Source organism: Cicer arietinum, chromosome 7 (assembly GCF_000331145.2).
Source record: "Cicer arietinum cultivar CDC Frontier isolate Library 1 chromosome 7, Cicar.CDCFrontier_v2.0, whole genome shotgun sequence".
NCBI classification, from domain to species: domain Eukaryota; kingdom Viridiplantae; phylum Streptophyta; class Magnoliopsida; order Fabales; family Fabaceae; genus Cicer; species Cicer arietinum.
In genome coordinates, this window is record NC_021166.2 from 23,045,258 (window position 1) to 23,064,940 (window position 19,683).

Below are 19,683 nucleotides of genomic sequence, written 5' to 3' on the forward strand. Positions count from 1 at the left end.
TATATATATATATATATATATATATATATATATATATATATATATATATATATATATATATATATATTAACTACAATTTATTTTTAAATATATACTTAAAAATTATGGTTAATAACATTTTAAAAATTTATGTTCAATTTGTGTGACATATAATTAATAAGTTATAATACTTTATTAAGAAATGCATTAATCATTTATATTTTATGCTAATTATCTAAAAGATTTTTAAAATTTATTCAAAAATTTGTATAATACAAAAACTTTATATGAAGTAAACTATTATTTTAGACTATAAAATTGTAAACGTAGAGCAATTTAAGATTTTAAATTTATGAAATATTATATTATTTCCTCAAATTATATAATGTCGATCAAAAAATATTTTAATATCTAATTCATAAGAAAAAGCTTATTATATACGGAAAAAACATTTTGATGAAGTTTAAACAAGTTGAAAGTTTACTTTTCTAAGAACTGAAAATAGTGGTTGAAGCATTTTTAATGATTATGAAGAATCCCAATCCCTCTAAATTCAACACTATGCTATCACTTTCGGTTACACTTTTGGTCAGAAAGAAAAGAAAAAACACGTCACATGCATATGATATATTATTATTAAGGCAGTGTTTGGGAAGCCATTAAAACAACCTCACACATTTCTCAACCGAATCGCATCCTTTAAAAAGCAGATTCCTCCTTTCCGTTTCACAATGTGTCCTACGCCACACCCTTCCTTTTCCCTTTATTCCATTATTCCTATTTCTCCAATAATATCTCAATCAATCACGAACACTATACTAACAGCCAAACACAGTCCTAGCTCATAATTCTTCACATAGAGGGAAAACAAAGTTTTTTTTGTTTTGTTTTGCCATGGCTGAAGAGAAGAACATGGTGGAATTTGAATCCTGTATGAAGAGACAAAAAGATAATGATAATGAAGAAAATGGTAAAGACCCATATGGTAATGGTATTTCATCTGTCATTCCTGGGTGGTTCTCTGAAATTAGCCCAATGTGGCCTGGTTAGTTTTTTCTTTTTCTTTTTCTTTTTCTACATACCCTTTTGCATGATTCTTTCAAAGATTGTTTCTTTTTGTTGTCTTTGTTTGCTGGGAATGGAAATTTAATCAAATTTTAGTGTTTATGTTTTTTATGGTTATGTGGAAAACTTAACTTGTATTGGTTTTTGGATTCAACTTCTTGTGGAATTTGTCTTTTTGTGAAGAGGTTTGGATTTGGTTATCTGTTTGGTGTTTATGATTCAGGTGTATGTTATCTTGATTTCTGTCTATGCAGCACCACGTTGAAGATATACCTGAGTGTACTTTTTATCCCTACATGTTATACTCCTGCATGATTTGTGGAGTTATGGTTATGTTTGTTTGCTTCTTTGACATATGAACATGTGGTAGTTTAGCTTACTTTGTGTTAAGCCAAGTTTTAGTTTTCTAGTAAACGTAAGTGTGTAGATATGAAAATTCTGTGAATTTAAGAAATTTCACTATCATGGATCAAAAACAAATTCACTATCAAATAGATATGTTTGAATGAATTCCAATTTGAAGTGGAGATGCCATTTGGTTCACAATATATCAATGATCTTATCTCTTTCGAACTTTCTCTACTTGATGTTTCTTGTATGAGATAATAGATATTTTGGCTTCAAACAAAGTGAAAGATGGTTGGTTTGTATAGAGAATATTTATTCTTGTCCTTTAATTTTCCATAAATGGATAGAAAGGCATGGACAAGAACAAATACTTCATAAGTTTATATAGGCAGTGTTTATGTGCCATCACTGAAATATAATCTTTGTGTCCTTGTCAAGGTTTCTTTTTATTCCCCTCTTAATCTTGTGTTACCTATTATCATTGAACCTCTCTTGGTTTTACTTTTTAAGCTTTGAATATATTTTTTACTGAGTTATGTGAAGTCAGAATGCAGTTTTAAATAACTGAGATGCAATTGTCACACGTATTTTTCGAGTAAAGTGCATGTCCACCAAGCAAATAACTTTTTACATTGTGAACCAATCACAAATCATCTTTTGTATTGTATGACTTTTAAGGTTGATATGATTAGAGTAAAATACTTCTACATTTTTAGTAATCCAACAATTGTGATTGACTGACAGTGTAAAAAAGCTTTACATTGTTCGTGCATACAAATTGAATCCTTTAATAAAACTCATGAATTAAATTTGGTTATGATTTTGCAGGAGAAGCTCACTCCTTGAAGATAGAAAAGATTTTGTTTCAAGGAAAATCTGAATACCAGAAAGTCATGGTCTTCCAGGTACACGAGGCTCTACAATTACATTTTTTGGTGTATTATGTTTCTGAGAAAAGGGGACATGCACCTAGTATACACTAACATCCAATGAGAATCTAGCATGCTGCGGTTATTTTTAAATTGCCGTTACAAAGTGCGTGTCAATATAAACTCTATAATGAATTCTCATTGGACTCGTTTCTATCCATATTTTCAATGCAATGCTGTGATGTCTTTTGCAGTCATCAACATATGGCAAGGTTCTTGTTTTGGATGGAGTTATTCAACTCACAGAAAGGGATGAATGTGCCTACCAAGAAATGATCACTCATCTTCCTCTTTGCTCTATTGCAAACCCGAAAAAGGTCATTTGACACTTCTATGCGCCAAGGAAATTTTAGTATATGTCTATATTGCATGCTTAGTCACCGTACTTGTGTACTTTTTTCACTTTAATTTTCTCTTTTAGGTTTTGGTTATTGGTGGAGGTGATGGAGGAGTCCTGCGGGAAGTATCGCGTCATTCTTCAATCGAAAAGATAGACATTTGTGAAATTGACAATATGGTTGTTGAAGTAAGTATGCCACACAAAAATTTGCTATGTTCTTTCCTATCTCTAACCAAAGCTAAATATTATGCTTTCAAATTGTGGTTCACAACCGTAATTGCAGCCTTAACATCAAGGTTTTTGAGTATCTGGGACCATATTGCGGCTGTAATTGTGGGAACATCAACCTCATTTTTGTGCAATTTTATGCAATTATAAAAACCGTGACATGACTTTGACCACAACTGCAATTTAACATGTTGACTAATTCATTAGTCTCTATTTTTCTCCAGTTTTTCTTGATTTGATGTGGATTTTTCTTCTTAAGCAAATTAGTTATTTCTGTTCTGTTCTTTATCAGTTGGTCTAAAAAGTCTAGTTCTATTGCTCAATCTCAATGTCTTCTAGTTGCAGTATGTACTCACTGTAAATTTTGAACTCTTCACTTTGTGCAGGTCTCCAAACAATATTTCCCTGAAGTTGCAGTAGGGTTTAATGATCCACGTGTGACACTTCGCATCGGTGATGGTATACTCTAATATTTTTCCTTAAATACTTCACTCTTCATTGAGAAGTTATATTTATTTCATGATGGATTTTGTCAAAATGGTCTAGGAGTTGCATTTTTGAAGGCAGCCGCAGAAGGAACTTATGATGCAGTTATAGTGGATTCATCTGACCCTATTGGTATGCTACATGTGTAATACAATATAGTTTTAGGGTCTGTTTGGATTGACTTATTTTAGTTTATCTACTGACATAAACACTTGTGAGACTATTTGGAGAAGTTTATGAAAATAGCTTATAACATGTCCTTATGTTGTTTTCAGCTAATTTCCATTAGCTTATGATAACAATTTTACTTAATTTTATCTCTTATTATACATAAGCACTTATATAATAAGCCCTTATACTATAAATGCTTAACAAAGCTGTTTATCCAAATAGGGCCGTGTGTTATGTGATATTATAACTTATTTTTAAAGGGGTGTTAATTTTACATTTTATATCCTTAAGGTCCTGCTCAGGAGCTTTTCGAAAAGCCCTTTTTTCAGTCAGTAGCGAGGGCGCTTCGTCCGGGAGGAGTTATGTGCACTCAGGCAGAAAGTATATGGCTTCATATGGATATCATTGAGGACATTGTGTCTAATTGTCGTCAGATTTTCAATGGCTCCGTCAACTATGCTTGGACTACAGTTCCTACATATCCAAGGTATGTTTTTTCTCAAACTGTTTTCTGTAATCTATTTTCCTATTTGAGAAGGGAAATCTTGGCGACTAAAACTCACATGTTCAAGTCATCAAATCAGCCTCTTGCAAATGTTTGCGAACTTAAGATAAGATTGTCTACCATTAGTATTATCAATGGCAGAAGCCAAAAATCCGCCATATAAACATAGTTTTGCGGTCTACGGCACAAACATGGCGGATATAATAGATGTTGGCGATTAAAACTCACATATTAAAGTCAAAGAATTGGTCTATGTAAAATCAGTATTATCAATGGCGGACACATGGAGGATATAATAGATCTTGTGACCTATAGCGGCTGGCACAGAATCCCTCATGCATAAATATGAAAAATCAACAACACCATCTGCAATAGACCCTTCCATAAAAGGGTCTGACCCTCCCTGCACCCTGCTATGGCGCGAGTTATATATTACTTGATTGCCCTTTTTCTATTTCCTATTTGAATTCTACAAAACATACTCATGTTTTAGTTATTACATGTTAAGGAGTTATAGGTATGTTACTTGATTACCACAAAATGGCCATTTGAAATTAAAATCTCCTCAAGAAAAATGCAATTGCACGCGTCTCGCCTTTTATCTTTCTTTTTTTCTTTACTTCCTCTAGGAGGTGCAGGTTTTGGGTTGTCCTGGACAATGTTGTGTATAACGTGCTTTCTGTGATTAGATGTTGGAATGTATATGATAATCCATCTTTATATTTTTTTTTTTTTTTTCATTTTAGTGGAATGATTGGTTTTATGCTTTGCTCAACTGAGGGACCTACTGTGGATTTCAAGCATCCAGTGAATCCGATAGATGAAAAAGAGTCTCAGAAGTCAGTAAGACCACTGAAATTTTACAACTCTGAGGTGCGTTGCTCTGCTGCTGTGAGGCAGGGCTATTCTACTTAAGGCCTGTTTGGATTGGCTTATTTGAGTTTATCTACTAGCATAAATTCTTGTAGATTGTTTATAGAATCCGCCTATGACATTGTCTATAAGCTGTTTTCAGCTTATTTCCATTCACTCTCCATGATAGCTTAGATGAAAACACTTTGACATTCTTTTATCGTTTACTTAAGTTGTTTATCTAAACAAGGCCTTAGTTGCTTTAATTTTTGGTTATACTTATATCTATGTTTGGCTTCAATTCCAGATTCATACAGCAGCTTTCTGTCTCCCATCGTTTGCGAAGAGGAAAATTAGTTCCAAAGAAAATTGAGAAGATTCTTCAAAGCTCAAAGGAGCTCATGTGGCTGTTGAAGTCCATCATTCATATATCAATAGACCATGGAATAAAAAGGCATAGGTTAAATTTGACATTGAATAGTAACCTGTTTATTTTCTGCAGATGAGTTGTTGTAGGTGATAATGACATAGCTGATGGATTCAGTTATCAATAATTTTCCTCATAAACATGATTGCTTATGTTGAACTATGATTAGCTGGTAGATAAAAATTTTGTTTAATGAAAATGGTTGTTTTTTACCTGTTCTGAAATTGAAATGCATTCTTATTCCTTATGATCTTCTGTGTGTATTGATTGCATTTGGTATCATAGGTTCTTTCATTAGTTAGAAGTATAAAATCCAGTTGACTAGACTGTTGTATTAATTAAAATATGCAATGAGATTGAAAGCCTAGGTATGTGATCTAAACATGGTGGCAATAATAGTTGTTAGGCCAAAATGACCTCTTTCATAATCTATATTTTTGTTCTCATTTAATCATATGTGCCATTGCGGTTGACACAAATGGTTGGACCTTCCACTACACCCACTAAGACGTGGTTTAAGTCCGGAACTTCATTTATAAATTCTCAATGAATTTGGTGGTTCTCCCCTAGTCTAAACTTAGTTATAAATTTGGTTAGCTTGTAGTATGAGGGACTAAATATCTTCCATACGAACTCAGAGAAAAATACGACGAAAAGTTCCAAGAAATCCGTAACGAAAAAAACACACCATTCAATTTTTTTATCAAAAAAGTTATAACCACTACTCACATTTCAAAAAATACGAAGCCACCAATGAAAACTTAGAAAGAGACCAGCGATTCCATAGAAAGTCAGTGTGACCCCTTGTGACAAAAAAGGAACTACAAATTTAGACGAAATGAAAGAGAAAAACTGCCTACCATAATAACTAGAAACTGAAATATATAACACTCCTAATGAACCAGAAGAAATTGGTTGATTTTCAGGACCCTGTAACAATGTCAAGCCATGCGTCTTATGAGCGACAAACATTTTTCTGACCCCGAAATAAATTTTGGAATATAAATGAATATAACAGACATTACAATTAATACAAGACCCATTAAAAACACAAATGTTTATCATAAGATGAGTACCTCAATCTTAAATTTGTATCTGTTCAAATATAATTAAACTTTAATATATATATATATATATATATATATATATATAAAACTTGTCACTACTGCCCGTATCTAAAAAATCTTTTTTTAACATAAAAAAAAAAAAAGGATGATTTTGAAAGTTAGTGATGATGAAGAACGAAGGTCGTTCTTGAGGGGCTTGGCAAAACAAGCTAAAAAGGGAAAACGTTCTCCGTTATGACCAGAATGATTTGGTTTCTATTTTAACGATCTTGACCAGGATTTTTAACGATTTGTAATCGTTCTTTGATGGAATTGAAGCTTTCTTCAACAAGAGGCTTTGTAAAAATATCAGCTAACTGATTTTTTGTATCCACAAAGATCAATTCAATTTCCTTTTTACTCACATGATCCCTAATAAAATGGTGCTTTATCTCAATATGTTTAGATCTTGAATGCTGAATAGGAATCGACATGCACCACTTGTGCTTTTTCTTTCCATCTTATCACCAGCATAGTTGGCATCACAGTAAGCTACAACATCAAAATGAGAATCTTTGCTATACCAAAGGCCAAAATCAGTAGTACCTACGAGATAACGAAAAATTCTTTTGACTGCTGTTACGTGAGACTCTTTTGGTGAAGATTGAAACCTAGCACATAAGCCTACTATGAAAACAATGTCAGACCTACTTGCAGTTAGATAAATTAACGAGCCTGTCAAAACTCTATATTCTTTTTCAGCGATTGATTGTCCATTTTCATCTTTATCTAATTAGAATGATGGATGCATGGGAGTAGTCATAATCTTGGCTTCACTCATTTTATATTTCTTTAAAAGATCCTTGATATATTTTTCTTGACAAATGAAAATTCCATTTGTATGTTGTTTGATTTGTAAACCAAGAAAATATTTTAATTCTCCCATCATACTCATTTCAAATTCACTTTGTATGAGATTTGAAAAATCCTCACACATTTTTTCATTTGTTGATCCAAAAATAATATCATTAACATACACTTGAACAATGAGTAAATCCTTTTTACTTGTTTTCTTAAAAAGTGTTGTGTCAATGTTTCCACGAGAAAAATTATTTTTGATAAAAAATGAACTCAATCTTTCATACCAAGCTCTAGGAGCTTGTTTTAAACCATATAAGGCTTTGGTGAGTTTAAAAACATGATTTGGTTTCTTTTGATCTTCAAAGCCTGGAGGTTGACGAACATAAACTTGTTCATTCAAAAAGCCAATTAAAAAGACACTTTTAACATCCATTTGAAAAAGTTTGATGTTTTTATATGACACATATGCAAGAAGGATTCGTATGACTTCTAACTTTGCAATTGGAGCGAAGGTTTCATCATAGTCTATTCCTTCTTGTTGATTATAACCTTGAGCAACTAACCTTTCTTTGTTTCTTACAACATTTCCTTCTTCATCTACCTTATTTCTAAACACCCATCGTGTTCCAATAATTGTTTGATCTTGTGGATCTGGAACAAGGGTCCGGACTTCATTTTTCTCAAATTGAAGAAGTTCTTATTTCATCGCATCGATCGAAGATTGATCAATTATTGCATCTTTGATGGATTTTGGCTCCACTTGAGATATCATTGCCATGTTGTTGTTTGAATCATCTTTAAATGACATTCTTGTTCTAATGCCATCAGTTGTATCTCCAATGATTTGATTTGGAGGATGATCACCTATTAATTTCCAGCTTCTAGGAGGAGTTTGAAACGAAGATTGTTTATCAATCTCGTTTTCATGGAGAATGATCTGTTGCGTTTGCCCAGATTGATCTTCCTCCTCATCATCTTTCTTTTTTAACTCAAGATCATCAAACTCATCAAATAAAATGTGCATACTGATTTTAACAGTTTTAGTTCTCAAATTAAAAATACGATATCCATTAGATTCTGTTGAATATCCTAAGAATATAGCTTTGTCCGATTTCGCATCAAATTTTCCCAAGATATCTTAGTTGTTTAGAATGTAGCAATAACAACCAAAGATGTGAAAATATGAAATGTTTGGTTTTCTATTTTTCTAGATTTCATAGGGTGTTTTGTTTATCATTTTTCTAATTGAAACATGATTCAAAATATAGCAAGAAGTATTAATAGCTTCAGCCCATGAATATTTTTCAACATTGAATTATTCCAAGACCGTTCTTGCCATCTCTTGCAAAGTTCTATTTTTTCTTTCAACTCCATTTTGTTGAGGAGTTCTTGCACAAGATAGATTATGAGAGATGCCAAGTTCATCAAAAAATGTTTTGAAGGATGCATTAATGAATTCACCACCATGATCACTTCTTATAGTGATGATATTGGATTCCTTTTCATTTTAAAACTTTTTACAAAAAAATTTGAAAGCATCAAATGCATCATCTTTTTGTTTCAAAAATAACACCCATGTGTATCTAGAAAAATCATCAACAATCACAAATCCATATTTCATACCTCCTAAACTGGTGGTTTTGATAGGACCAAAAAGATCAATGTGAAGAAACTCAAAAGGTTTTTTGGTTGATATAAACTCTTTTGGATGAAAGCTACTTTTAACTTGTTTCCCCTTTGCACAAGCTTCACATATTTTATCTTTTTCAAAGTTTATGTTAGGAAGTCCTCTATCAAGATCTAATTTTGACAAATTTTAAATTGTTTTCATACTCAAATGTTCAGTTCTCTTATGCCATATCGATTTGTCTTTATTTATGGACATGAGGCAAGATTCAATTGGTAGTTCTTCAATGTATAAAATGTAAAGGTTTTTCTTTCTGGATGCAGAAAATATGATTTCATCAGAGTTTGCCATTCTCACTTCACATATGTTTGGTTTAAAAATAACTTCAAAGCCATTATCACAGAGTTGACTAATGCTGAGAAGGTTATGTTTCAATCGTTCAACATATTGAACATCATTGATTTTGGCAGAATTTATTTTACCTATGGTTCCCCTGCCTTTGATCTTGGCTTGATCGTTGTTTCCAAATGTTACAGATCCTCCGTCCTTTTTGATAAATGACATGAAGCAATTATTTTCACCCGTCATATGCCTTGAACAGCCACTGTTCAAAAACCATGACCTTTTCTTGACATCTTGAGATCCATCCTGCATTATGTGTTATATAATTTTTAGTACCCATTTGATCTTGGGTCCTGAGGAGTTAGTTTCGAAATATGATTCCTTCTTAGTGTTAAATGTTGTCTCAGAATGGCCAGCCTTGGACCAGGAGGAATATTTAATGGTTTGTTTTGAAAATAGTTTAAAAAACTGAGTTTTAGTTGGTTTTGATAAAGCTCCATAACGTTCTTCATTTTTTACATTAGCTGAAGAACGTTCTCATTTTTTTAGATTTTGCGAAAATTTTGCTTTTGCTGTAAAATGTTCTTCCTTTTGAAGATCTTATTGTTCTTGATTTTTTCATCTTTTTTTTTTAAAATAGCATGCAAATTCTAAATATCCAATTTTGTCACAATATGAACATTTGATTTTGCATTTTCCATCTTTCATTTCAGGAACAAAAAAGTTTTCATACATTTTGGTTTTTCGAGTTTTATCAAAACCAAGCCCAACTTTATCAAATATCCCCACTTGTGATCCCATGATTCTCTGAAAAATTTCAGTAGCTTTAATGAAGTTTGTTAAATCATTTTTATGATTTTCAACTTCAGCCTTGAGAAGAACGTTCTCCGTTTGTGGTGAAGATTGTTCTTGACTTTCAGATTCAAGATTTTTGAGTTGAGATTCTTTCAGATTTTGAATGATCTCTTTAAGTTTATCATTCATAACCTGAATTTTCTCTTTCTCTTCTTTTTCATTGTAAAATTTTTCTTTAAAAGAACTACACTTTTGAATGAGAAAAATTGAATCATTTAGCAAATTGTCAAATTATGTTTCCATTTGTTTACATACAAGACATGGTTCAGAATTTGTTACCTCTGTATCTTCAATGTTTGCCATCAAACACAGGTTTGCTTCTTTAGGTTCATCTGTTTCTGATTCATCAGAATCATCCCAGGTTGCCATCATTGACTTCTTCTTGAAGGGGAATTTCCTTGGCACTTTTTTATTCAATGTATTTAGTTTTGTAATGTCCTTGTTTGTTGCATCCAAAGCAAGTGATTTTGCTTTTATCTATTTCAGTCTTGAAGTCCTTTTTGTCCGGGGATCCTTTTTTGATCTGATATCTTCTCCTCATCATTCTTTGTATCTTTCTTGTGAGGAGGACAATCTCTTCATCAACATCTTCTTGGTTATCTTCTGAATCACTTTAGAATCAGTTGTTTCCATGATTTGGTGGTTTCTTCCTTACTCACTCTCTTTATCATATTCATACCATATGCACTCCCTCTTCTAGTACAAGGCTCTGATACCACGCTGGCTGAGAGCCTTCCATATCATGAGATATAGTCTTAATTGAATCATCAAACCGAGATAACAAACAGCCATTCCAAGGCTTACAAATCTCAAGGCATAGAGTATCAATTAGAACTATAATCTTATGATAGAAATGACCGTAGCAAGGATCAATAGTAAGATGTTTTCTGATACACAAGATCCTCATAACTGAGGCGAGTGTAGAGTATACTTGCATCTCTTATAGGGTGTTTATGATATAAACATAATAACTAGAGCTTTCAGAAAGAAGAACATGTTTATACTCAAGAACACTTAAGGTTTTATTTCGAATGCCTCTGAGCTTATATGTTACAAGACATCTCCTTTTATAGCCAAGGAGTTACACAAAGGACAAAGTACATACTATTCATGTTCATGCCATTATACGCATTATTATAATGCTTTTCCATTATGGAAGACCTAATCATGACATCTTTTGACTGTGGAAGACCTAATCATGACACCTTTTGACTATTATGTTACATTATTGGCATCCTTTTACACAAGCAAACAAAAGTACAACTATTCAAGCAATAATTATACAAGACATAATTATGACACTTTTGACTCATTATTCTTTAGAGATAGGCTCGTGACTTGGGGACGAGTTCTGATTAGATAAGTACTCCTCTGGAAAATAGCTATGGGAATATTGTGGCTCATACTGCCAGATGTCCTCTAGCATCTCTCTCAAAGTTTCTTCACTGGAATTTTCGGCAGTATCCATATCCATTGAATTTTCATCAAAATTCCTTTTTGCAAGTTGTTGTTCAATTTTTATTTCAGAGTTATGTTCTGGTCGAGTAGAGCTTTCTCCAGTTTCTTGTACTCTCCCTATCTGCCACTGGGATTTTTTAAGAACTTTATAACCTGCACATGAAGGTTCTTGTGAACTAATCGACTGCCACTGGGATGGAAGATTTGCATGACTTATGCAGGTTGTATCAGCTTGGGCCTTTTCTTGATTATAAAGATTAATGAAATTGAGATAATCCATTAATTCATTCATAACCTTTAAACTTGGAGGATAATCTTCAACGGTTTCCCATAGATCAGCATAATTTGCGCTAATGAGGAGTTTAGTCATAGAATATGTGAGATATGGTTTATGTAGTATGAAAATCGTCTTAAGTTTGCTAACAGTTTCTTGTGTTAATTTTGTTCCTTTGACCTCATCTAAGACCGGTTCTAATTGTTTTCTCCATCATTCCAATGGAGAGTACCATCCAAGTGCAATCCAAATCAAGGAGTTGTGATTCTTTGGATCTATCAGGTGCTTGTACATTGCTTCAGTTGGGACATGGATAGGCATAACATACAAGCTAGTTGCACACCAAATATACCATAAATGATTTTCAGTAAACTTAAACTTTGGGTCTATCATGAATGGTAAATAGAAGGGTGTGTCTATAAGGAAAGGGGAGTGGTATGGAAATCTTTTTTTATCTTTTTTGCGTACTCTTTGAGTCGGGATGGTGAAAAAGACGATTCCACTCCAGGAGGAAAATCTTTGATTGTAGAGCCATGGGCTGGTAATGATTTGATCATAAGAATCAATGGAAAGATGTGTGTTTTAGTGACAATCTGGATAGGCTTCATAGGTCTGTAAAGTAAATCAGGAATTAAATTTTGATTTCCTTTGATATGTTTTACCGTAAAATCATATCTCGAAAACCAATCTTTGAGCCTAAGAGTTTGGGGATCCGGAGGCATTTTATTCTTAAACTCGAGAATCATAGGGAAAAAAGAATTATCCATTTACACCTCAAACTGATAACCCCTCAGGTGGAAGTCAAAGTTTTGGATTCCCAACTTAACTGCAAGTGCTTCCTTGTAGGTGGTGTGGTAATGTTTTTCGGCTTCCTTGAATTGACCACTAGCATGACCACAATAATGTTTTATCCCTTTAATTTCTTCTATCAAGATTGTGCCCCAATAATGATCACTGGCATCAGTTTGTAGAATTCTTTTTCCATTTCCAGGAATTTTCAGGGCAGGTGGAGTATGTGCAATCCTTTTCAGGGCTTTAACGGCTTCAGTATGCTTCGGTTTCCATGGTGAAGGATTTTTACTAAGCAATTGTGACAGTGGACTTGTGTATTTAGCAAGCTTTGGGATGAAATTTCTGATATAATTGATTATACCAAGAAATTGTTGGATTTGTTTAATAGTGAGATTTTCATCTGGAAAATTTAACAATTCTTGAGCAATGTGAGGTTGAGGTTGAAATTTCCCTTGAGAGAAATGAATTCCCAAAAAATCGATCTTCGTTTGGGCTAACTGGCGCTTCTTTTTAGATAGCATTATTCCATGATCTTAGGCTATTTGGGAAAATTGTCCCAATAACTGTTTATGAGCCTTTTCATCTTTTGAAAATAACAAGACATCATCGATGTAGATGAGAATACTTTCGAGAATGGGCTCAAAAATTCTAGTCATGGCTTTTTGAAATAGTGAGGAAGCTACTTTAAGCCCAAATGGCAATATTGTCCATTGATATTGAGCATTAGGAATGCAGAACGCCGTTTTGTAACGGTCTTTAGGATCAACACCCAATTGCCAAAATCCTGACTTCATATCAAACGTGGAATAGATCTGAGCATCTTTGAGGAAGATGTTTAATGAAGAGGTTTTCGAAATGGAAAATTTGTCATCTTTCAGAAAATGGTTAAGAGGTTTATAATCAATGACTAACCTCTTTTTTCCTCTTATTTTTTCAGATCTCTTTTCCGCATAGAATGTTTGGCAAGCCCATTCGGATTTTGTGGGTTCTATCAGTCCTTGTTGGAGTAACTGGTTGCATTCTTTCCCGGCCAAAGCTAAATCTAATGGACTCATTCCTGGATGAGTAGCTTTGGTTGGATTAATATCCTCATTGAGTTTGAAAGGAAGTTGGACAAAAAAGTCTTTGTTTGTCCATAAAGGTTTTGGATGAGAGAATTTTCCATAATTGTCTGCACAAAGTTTGAGCAGTTTGGATTTGATTTCTTCATATCCAGCAGGAACTTCATAAAGGGAATACAACTTCAATATCCCTGAATAAGGTTTAAATTCTCGCTTAAATTTGATTCCCGTAGGAAGAATTTGAAGCCTATTTGCTGCTGAATAAACATCTATTCCCACAACAATATCTTTGTTTAGGAGGCTACTACCAATGACCTTTGTCCAAACTATGCATTCGGGGAAGAATCTGATTCCAATTTTTTCTTTTGTCATCAAATTTGTTCTGAAAGTCTTTCCATCTGCTGCTACAAAGTATGCAACATGTTTTACCCATGCTTCCGTAGGGAGAATGCTTGGATTCATCATTGTTATTTGTGCACCAGTATCCATATAGGCTATAACTTTCTTTGGATGAGAAAATTTGGAGGCGATGACATGGATCTCAACACAAGGGAGAGAAGGAGTAGGTAAAGTGCTCTCCACTTCCTTGAATGAGTAATAGGAAAACATCAATCATCTCTTGATTCAGCAAACGATGCTTCATCTGAAGAAGAGTTATCTGAGGAGGAGTTTTGAAGAGCAAAAATTGTTTCTTCATCAGCAAAGCTTTGTTCATAATACAAGGATTCTAGATCACCCCCTAGAGGTTGAAGGGAGTTGATCAACTTGGCGGCTTTGTTGGTCTTGTTAGGACATCTCTTAGAAAAATGTCCATTTTCTCCACAAACAAAACACCTTTGATTTTCTTTTTTCCCCCTAAATGGCTTCCTTTTAAAGAACTTAAAAGCTTTCTTTTTCCTTACCTTCTTGAAGATTCCAAAAGGTTTGGTGTATCTTCTCCGATGATGTTTCTTTCCTGTTGAACAACTGCATTTGTTATCCTTGCACTTGATTTCCAGGTAAGGCTTTTTGCACGCCTTGGTGAATTTGGATTTTTGTTGTACAATTTCTGAGAAATGTTGGTGCAATCTACATAGATTTTCAAGTGCTTCTAGTGTTATTTGATGTATCTGGCCGAGACTCAAGGCTTTAACATCTTTTTGAGCTGCTGCTATCATCCTATGGATTTCTCGCTGGAGCTCTTAAGGCAGTGAAGAGATATATGTATTTTTTAGACTATGATCATTAAATCCATTGAGGACATAATACCTCTGGGTCATTCTTTGATAATGTCTTTCAAGATCTTTGACCTTAAGGGAACAACATCTCATCTCAAAGAACTCTTGTCTGCTTTTTTCTATCAAATATCTCCATACCACCAATGAATTCGTTGGGGAGAATTCTAAGGACAGTAGCAGTATTCACTAATCTGTGTAATTCGTCTTGCTTGAATGTACCAAGATTATGGTACCATTCTTTCAATGTGCCTGTCATTCTGCAGCAAAATTCTTCAATGATCTTATAAGTGTTTGCATCTGTTTTCATCATTTGAGTATCAAGCTAGGCGCCAAATTCAAGGAGTCTTTTTCTACAAAGACTGGGTGGTATATCATCAAGCGTGAACCATGGTCCATTATTTATTTTTGTTGTCCCAAAGACTGGATTTTCTTCAAGTGAATCTTCATAAGTGGATCCTTCTTCTTTTACATTCACCATGTAAAGTTTGGAAATGTTCACGTAACTCCTTTCAAACTCTGATTCTTGTTTTGATGCTGATGAAAAGGATTCAGATCTTTCATCAGTTGATGCATCTTTGGAAGAATCATTTTCTTCAAAGGAAGAGGAATTTTCACCCTTTTTCCTTGAGAATTGTAGAAGAGAATTATTACCTTGTGGGAATTTTTGGTTCTCTGTGATTGCCATGGCTTGGAAACTTTTATCTGGAATTTCTTCTTTTTGGAATTTTGGAGGTATTTCATGGACATCCTAGGAATCAGAGGATGATACACTTAAGCAAGTAGTTTTTTCTTTGGACCTGGAGGTTGAGGCTTTCTCAGTCCTGGAAGATTTTGGTCTATAGGCTGATGGTATGTATTTAACGTAATCTGGTGGTGATGAAGCATAATTAGGGTATAAAGGAGATAATTTTCCTGGTCGTGAGAAATAGAAAGGAAAGTTAGGAGGATTAAAGAAAGGATCTTCAACAGGTTTAAATTTTTCTTCTTTGGAAGCTCTCAAGAAATCATCAATGTCTTTTACTTGACTTTGTAGCCTCCTGATTTCTCTTTCCTTTTGGTCAAAATCTTGGCCAAAAGTTCTTTCCTCCAACATCCTTCTTAAGTCATGATCCAATTGAGAAACTTGAGCTTTCGAGGTTCTATAATGCTTTTGCATTTTTTGAGACAGAACTTTGAGATCGTCATCTGTTTCTTCTATAATTTTATTCACCTTTCTATTTAAATCCTGGAGAGTGTCATTTTGAGCAATCATGTTCTCTGATTCCCAATTGAGAACTTCTTATGCCTGGGCCAGAGGTTTGAGTTTTCCATCAGGTTGGACTTCATTGGGTTGTATGAAAGGTTTGGATGACCTGTTTGTGATTGGGTCTACCTTCCTTTCTAGAGCAGTGAATTGTTGGTCATATTCTGATGTAGAAGCTGAGTACATGAAACAAGGGATTTGATTGATATTTTTTGGAGGGGCTAAAGGTTTATAATGATTTGTGGGAGACCATGAGATAAGGTCAGGGTCATCTGGTGGAATAAGGTTTTCTTCTCTGAGGATCCTAAGAGCTTCTTCGTAAATCTGGAGAGGAGGGGCTCTTTTTCAGATTCCTACCCAAGAACCATTTTTCGGATCAGTCCTTCTTTGTGGAGGTGGTGGTGGTTTACACCTACCTTTCTTTTTCCCTTTAGGGCGAATGACACCTTCATCCATCTCATCATCATGCATCCAGCAGTCACAGTTTGGGTCACACATATTGGGATCTACATCCCAAATGAAATGTCTGTCTATTTTATATGTATAGACGGGTTTTCCATCTATTGTAACCGCATGGATAGGACACCCATCTTCCTCGAGCACTGGTTGAATAATCAGAGTTTGGAAGATCTGAGAGGATGAGCTACTTCCTTCGTCTGGGTTTTTGAAGATCGTCTTGACTTTCTTGTCAACAGATGATCTCTTGAATGTTGCTTCTTGAGATTGGATCGGCCTTCTGTCTTGTTGCATCTTTTCATAGTTTGTGATCCATTCAAGAGGAATCAGCTGTGCTAATTCTTCTCTCGATATTTTTCTAGAGATTTGGATAATAGAGGGTGTTTCTTCTTCTTTATTGGTGACTACCAATAACGAATCCGAAGAACATCCTGTGAGTGGTAAATCTATGGAGTGATTTTGGAGGCGGTAGATTATTTGGTGATGAAGAGTTGCAGACAAGGCTTCTGGAACTTGATCAGATCCAGTGATTTGGACTTGAACTTTCAGTCTTGTAGAAAGAGTACTATCATTGAGACTTACATTATAATTTGGGAAGATGGTGAGGACTACGATTCCTGCATGCAATGAAGTCATGACAGTCCCGATGACTGCGTTTTCATAGTGAAGATAGCTAGAGTCTAACAACGCTATCTTGCAGAAAATAGGGAGATTTTTCCTTCCATAGAGAGAAAGGATTAATCTAACAGCTCCAAAGTGTAAGGTTGTGTATCCTTCATTTTTCCAATGATTTATAAGATTATATGGAATCTCTAAATCAACATACTGCTCTTGGTTTGTCGCTCTGAGGCTGCACTGATCAAGTCGTGAAGATTGTACATATTCTTTCATGTGAGGACGGTGTGTTGTGATCAGGTTTATGATATATCTGGTGAAAGATCTTTGTCTTTTAAAGATGTTATAAGGACTTAAAAGAGGTGGTATGGTTTCAGCAATTTGTACATCATCAGGAACATAAGTATATTCGATAAGGTTCTCTATTTTATGGGAATCGATCTTTTTACAGGTTTTGGGAAGAGATATTGAAGACGTGATGGTAACAGGTTGCTTAGAATCAATTGTTTCCATGATTTGGTGGTTTCTTCCTTACTCACTCTCTTTATCATATTTATACCATATTACTTTGCATTTCTTTATAGGTTTATCTTCCAGTAACAGCACTTTAGGCGCCCTTAGAGTTCCAATAAGTTCTTCCAAGCCCAGTACTTCAAGATTCTTGCCTTGGCTTATAACTGTCACCATTGGTCTCTATATGATTGGAAAACATCTCATTATTGGTCTCCATATGTCACCATTGGTCTCCATATAATTGTTTGCCAAGGGAGCGCATTTCGTTCACAATAGTTATGAATCTTTAGTACATTTCATCGATATTTTTCTCCTTCATTCATTTCAAACAATTCGAACTTTCGAATACCAATGTCAATTCTTGTCTCCTTATCATGACTTGTTCCCTAATGGTGATTTTGTAATGTATCCCATACCTTCTTGGCCGTATCACATTCATCTACTCTTTCACTTTCTTCCCTGCTTAAGGCACATGTTTAAAATAATTGAGCTTTTGAGTTTAGAAGTACCTTAGATTTTTCATCTGTTGTCCAATCAGCTTCTTTCTTTTCAATCGATGTTGGATCATTTTGATCTACTCTTGGTATGAAGTCTCTATCTGTGATGATTCTCCACATACTAGTATCTTGTGACTTTAGGAACAATTGCATTTTGTTCTTCCAGAAATAATAATCAGAGCCATCAAAGTATGGTGGTCTGTTTGAAGACCCTCCTTCAGCAACATATTTAGCTTTTGACATTTATCTTCCTGAATCTTTTGCTCTAACACTTTTTGAGTGTTTAATCCTTAGAGACTGTCAATTATAAGGAAGGGGGTTTGAATTATAATTGCCCCCTTTTAAAATTCCTATTTAAAATTGAAAGTTTAACTCAAGATTGATCTTGGTTATAAACGAAGAACGATCTTGGTTAGTGAAAAAACAGCAATATCATTTTTGTTGGATTTTGATCCTTTGATTCCTAATTTTGACATAATTAATAATTCAACAATGTTCATACAATACATGATAAATCTAATATTTGAATTGAGCAAGATTTCAGGAACAACAATCAAATCCTACACACTTGGAACATGTTGCTTGAAACACAAGAAATCAACAAAAGTTGACTTTTGACTAAAGCAAATCGATTGGGAAATCGATTTCATAACAAAGGTGTAAGGAAACACAACTGTTTGTGTTGGTATAATCGATTGGGCAATCGACTGACTGAATTAGAAATTGAAAATGCACAAGTCAGTGGCACCCCAGTTTTGAGGGTAATCGATTGACAAATCGATTATACAATTCACAAAGTAAACCTGATTGAAATAAATCGATTGGGAAATCGATTGGATAAGTCACAGTGGAAACCCAGTTTTAAGGGTAATCGATTGGCAAATCGATTACTTAAAAATCACTTGCAAAATAACTTTTCCTGTGACATACAAATCGATTGGACAATCTATGTTGTAATATCTCAATCAAGTTAAATTTGGTCGAAATCGATTGAACCAAATCCCAGGTAAGAACGTTTTCAGACAAATACATACAAATCGATTGGCACGTCGATTAGTATCAAAATAGCTGAGTCACTGACTTAAACTCAATCGATTGGCAAATCGATTGACAAAACCTTTTGAAAACCCAGTGAACTCTGAGCGTGTGACCAAATCGATTTTAAGTATTTGTTAATCGATTATGAAGATTTGATAAATCGATTATGGAATCGATTGATATGTGTTTCAGTTTGAACATAACATCTGCAATCGATTACGAAATCGATTCATATCAGTCTTAACATAATCACTGAGAAATGTTGTTTAAAGAATCGATTGGTAAATCGATTGGGTTATATAGTTTCAAGATTCAAGAAAAACAAGACACACGATAATCGATTGGCAAATCGATTAGACTGGTTTATCACTTTACGAAATCGATTGGTAAATCGATTGATTAATGTGTTTTTCAGAAACTATATAAACTGTCTTCAATCTGTCTTTCAATAACATGAA

At 34.1% G+C, this 19,683-nt stretch overlaps 1 protein-coding gene across 1 annotated transcript; it reads left to right on the top strand.

Moving 5' to 3' along the window:
- The first annotated feature begins 676 nt into the window (after nt 1-676).
- On the top strand, nt 677-5,542 carry LOC101493259 (spermidine synthase 2). Its single transcript, XM_004509779.4, has 9 exons — nt 677-1,024; nt 2,221-2,297; nt 2,516-2,638; nt 2,743-2,847; nt 3,276-3,348; nt 3,436-3,507; nt 3,838-4,033; nt 4,798-4,924; nt 5,211-5,542. The coding sequence occupies exons 1-9, from the start codon at nt 874-876 to the stop codon at nt 5,274-5,276; spliced, it is 990 nt and encodes a 329-aa protein (XP_004509836.1). The 5' UTR covers nt 677-873; the 3' UTR covers nt 5,277-5,542.
- Nucleotides 5,543-19,683: the final 14,141 nt, after the last annotated feature.

What these genes read in the sequence shown, in the direction of transcription:
- LOC101493259 (XM_004509779.4), top strand. Translation starts at nt 874, where the DNA reads ATGGCTGAAGAGAAGAACATGGTGGAATTTGAATCCTGTATGAAGAGA. An exon ending in AATTAGCCCAATGTGGCCTG is followed by an intron (nt 1,025 to 2,220) that starts GTTAGTTTTTTC and finishes ATGATTTTGCAG; the next exon opens with GAGAAGCTCACTCCTTGAAG. An exon ending in CTATTGCAAACCCGAAAAAG is followed by an intron (nt 2,639 to 2,742) that starts GTCATTTGACAC and finishes TTTCTCTTTTAG; the next exon opens with GTTTTGGTTATTGGTGGAGG.